This window comes from Apteryx rowi, unplaced genomic scaffold (assembly GCF_003343035.1).
Source record: "Apteryx rowi isolate R43461 unplaced genomic scaffold, aptRow1 scaffold_7, whole genome shotgun sequence".
Lineage (NCBI taxonomy): Eukaryota > Metazoa > Chordata > Aves > Apterygiformes > Apterygidae > Apteryx > Apteryx rowi.
This window is the reverse complement of record NW_020450982.1, coordinates 6,401,481-6,405,114: the sequence shown is the minus strand read 5'-3', so window position 1 is coordinate 6,405,114 and position 3,634 is coordinate 6,401,481. Positions and strand designations below refer to the sequence as shown.

The window sequence follows — 3,634 nt, the reverse complement described above, 5'->3', positions numbered from 1 at the left end:
CGGCGAGCTGGGGAAGGGGGTGCAATGTGTGGGGGCACATAGGGAGCTGCCCCCTGCTCCCCCCGGGGGACATTGCTCCCCCGGGATGGTGCACAGCCGGGAGCGAATTCCCCTGCACGTGGCGGGGGGGGGACAGAGGTGCCAGGACAAATGACTCCAGAGAGCCCAGCGTGGCACCCAGCGCCTCGCCGTGTCCTCGCGGGGACTGCCGGCGGGGGGTGCCTGTCCGCGGGCTGCTCCGGGGCGCTGGCAGCGAGCGCGGGGCCAGGGGCAGCTGCACCCGGGGATCCTGCGCTAATGGATTTGGAGTTTCCAAGGTCAGGCTCCCACCGCCAGCAAGAAAAACATTCCCAGGGAAAGGCCATGGGAAAGGGGCCCCCCCCCCCGCCGTGCTCCCAGCCCCAGCCCGCTGCCTTGCGGCACAGCCTGGCATCGCGGGCCGCTCGCGCGAGGAGGTGGCTGCGTCCCCCGTGAGGAGAGGTGCTGGGCGAAGGCCGGGCTGCCCCGGCTGCCGGCCGCTCCGGGGAGGGGTGCGCGGGGCAGCGTGGGTGCCGGGGCCACGCGGGGCAGGGCCGGGGGTGCCCACGCCGTCCAGGCGCGGTGCGGTGCGGGCGCTGACCCGTGCCGTTGTGATTGCAGCCAGCATGGAGCAGCGAGCGGGGGCACCGGAGCCCAGACCTGCAGCACCCGCCGCCCACCCGCGGCCCAAGGTGAGGCCAGGCCCGGCTGGCCGGGACCCCGCCGAGGCACGGGGCCCCCGCGTCCCTGTCCCCAGCCGGTGGGGCGGCCGGGAGCCTCGTCCCCAAGGTGGGGGCCTGGGGCAGCCCGGCCGGAGCTCAGCCCCTTGCGCCGTGCTGTGTTGCAGGAGGGGACGCGCTGGGGGGTCCTGGCCATCCTCTCGCTGCTGGCCGGGCTGGCCACGGGCGCCCTGCAGACCCGGCACCGCAACGAGACCCTGGAGGCGGCCCCCACGCCGGGGGGCACAGTCACCGCCAGCCCCGGAGCGGAGGACGGCGTGGAGATACCCCTCGCCACTGCCTGGAGCCGGCTGCACGGTGGGTGCCGGGGCAGGGACGCCACTGGGGGCACGGCGTGGGGCCCAGCATCACCCGCGGGACGCCTGCCACAGTGTCCCCGAGTGCCGGGCTCTGGTGGGATGGGAGCCGTCCTGCGAGCCCCACGCGGTGCCYGGAGGGCCAAGCCGCCCCAGCGCCTCGGGGCCTCGCCGGAGGGGGGGAGGCCGAAATGGCAGGGCCTCGCTGGGGCTGGGGGCCCCATGCTGCGCGCCGGGGACGGCTGCAGGGCCCCGGGGACGAGGAGGGGCTTGGCCGGGTGCTCACRCGCGCTGCCGCCCCATGGTCCCCCCAGCTCGTGCCGGGGCCGGCAGTCAGGATGGGTTCGCGGGTGATGGATCACCGCGGGGGACAGGCGATGCTATCGGCGGGCTGGGCGGGAGCCAGGGCCGGCCCGGGCCGGGAGCCAGGGCCGCCAGGAGCCAGCTGGCGCCGGCCCAGCCCCGCGTATCCTCCTTCCTCCGGCGCGTCCTCCTGCCCGGGGCTCCCTGCRGGCGCCGGGAGAGCCGGGGCGCAGGCTGGACGGTGCCCTCTGCACGCAGGGGACAACGTGACGACGGGCGACGCGGAGCTGGGCGACGACCTGCTGCTGCGGGCCGAGCGCTCACCACCGGGCGCTGGCAAGGCCAAGAAGGCAGCGCGGAAACCGTCGCGGGGCGCCCGCGGGCGCAACTGCCACATCCGCAACCTGATGGTGAAGGTGCGCGACCTGGGCCTGGGCTTCAACTCGGACGAGATCGTGCTCTTCAAGTACTGCAGCGGGTCGTGCCACCGGGCGCGCAGCAACTATGACCTGACGCTGGGCAGCCTGCTGCGGCAGCAGCTCATCACCCCGGGGCCGCAGGAGCGCGTGCTCAGCCACCCCTGCTGCCGGCCCACCCGCTACGAGGCCGTGTCCTTCATGGACGTGCAGAACACGTGGCAGACTGTGGAGAAGCTCTCGGCGGCCGAGTGCAGCTGCATCGGCTGAGGGGGGCCGCCGGCTCAGCCCTGGCTCGCGGCACGGAGCGGTGCCRGCCCGCGGGCTCGGAGCAAGGTGGAAGGGCTCAGCCGGAGGCAGGCACCCCCGGGTTTAACATGGCAGCGAGGGACCAAGAAGCGCCATGACGGGGGGGGCTCGGCGGCCAAGCCCCTTCCCGCTCAGCCTCAGTGCCAAGAGCCGTGCCTGGGCGCCCTGCGGAGCTCACCCCAGGGCGTGGGGTCCTGAGCCGCGTGCACCCGTGTGCRACAGGCACCCCCGGCCCAGGATCCCCCATGCCCACCCCAGTGCTGGAGGGGGTCGGAGCATCCCTGCTGCTCGCAGGGGTCCGAGCCATCAGCGCCTCGGCTTGCGGACAGGAGAGGCCGGGCCCTGCGAGGACTGGTGCTCCCGTGCCCCAGCTGCCAGGGGAACTGGGGCCAAGTGTCGCCCAAGCCTTGCTGGGGCAAAACCTCCTCCCTTTGGACCCCCTCCCCTGGGGCTGCCCTGTGGGGAGGGGGCACCCCCAACCGCGGCGTGGCACAGACAGGGGTGCGACAGGGCCAGGCTGCACCAGCGTGGGGTGGCGGACTCGCACCTGGGCTGGTGGCGGGTGCCCGGTGCCCTGCAGGGTGGCAGGGCATGGGGATGCACCGGGCGTCCCTGCTCCGAGCTGGGTGCCCCCTGCTCAGCTCCGAGGGGSGTGGCAGGGTCCCCTTGCTGCCCCCACGGTGCTGTGGCACTAAACTATTTATTACTCTAAATTATTTATTTATTGTTCTCGAGCGGCAGCTCCTATTTATGACTTTGGGCCCACGGGGGCCGGGTGTAATTTAACCCCAGTGCTGATGTGAAGCCCTGGGGCTGCGGCCAGCAGCGCCCCGTCCTCAGCCATCGGCGCCTCATGCCCCCAGACCCCCTTTTCTATTATTTGTAAAATTGGGGATAAACTCTATTTTTGTACAGCCGCCTTTTCCTGTAGCAATAAAGCGATGGGCTGCGTGTCCAGCCTTGCCTCTGTGCCCGTCCTGGCGGGAGAAGGGCAGGGAGGCCCGTGCGCTCTGCCTGGCTGCTGCGCACGGAGCCTGCCCGGCCCCGCGGCACGSGCTGTGGCCCGCCGGCACCCCGACCTCCCGGCGCGCCCGCAGCCCGGGCCTGCCCCGCCCGGCTCCTGCTGCCCGGGGCGACGGCTCCCGTGCGGGGTTCGCGGCCGTGCCGCCGGCCGCGGGGGCGCCAGGCAGCGCCGAGCGAGGCTCCAGGACCCACCGCAGCCGGCGCCCAGCGGGGCCCAGAAGGGTCTGGTGCCGAGTGGGGCGCTTGTTACCCAGCGGTGCCCCTGCGCGGTGCCCGGTACCGTGTGGTGCCCAGCAGCACGCAGCCTTGGCGCGCGGTGCGGAGCAGCACCCGGTAATGAGCAATGCCCGGTGCTGAGCGGCCCCCGGCGCTGGGTAGCGCCTGGCTCCAAGCAAYGCCTAGAGCAGAGCGGTCCGGGTACCGAGCAGTGCCCGGTGCTCGGCGCCCGGTGCCCGATGCCGCTCCGAGCGGCGCGCGGCGCGGGAGGGGCCGGCAGGGGGCGCGCGGGGCGGCGGAACTACCGTTCCCG

At 73.6% G+C, this 3,634-nt stretch overlaps 1 protein-coding gene across 1 annotated transcript; it reads left to right on the top strand.

Moving 5' to 3' along the window:
* Positions 1 to 297: 297 nt before the first annotated feature.
* On the top strand, positions 298 to 2,043 carry ARTN (artemin). Its single transcript, XM_026086676.1, has 4 exons — positions 298 to 317; positions 596 to 710; positions 866 to 1,055; positions 1,616 to 2,043. The coding sequence occupies exons 1-4, from the start codon at positions 298 to 300 to the stop codon at positions 2,041 to 2,043; spliced, it is 753 nt and encodes a 250-aa protein (XP_025942461.1).
* The last annotated feature ends 1,591 nt before the right edge of the window (positions 2,044 to 3,634 follow it).

Excerpts from the sequence above, each read along its gene's own strand:
- ARTN (XM_026086676.1), top strand. The coding sequence starts at position 298 with ATGGATTTGGAGTTTCCAAG. Across the intron at positions 318-595 it reads ATGGATTTGGAGTTTCCAAG|GCGCGGTGCGGTGCGGGCGC; the intron begins GTCAGGCTCCCA and ends CACGCCGTCCAG. Across the intron at positions 1,056-1,615 it reads TGCCTGGAGCCGGCTGCACG|GGGACAACGTGACGACGGGC; the intron begins GTGGGTGCCGGG and ends CTCTGCACGCAG.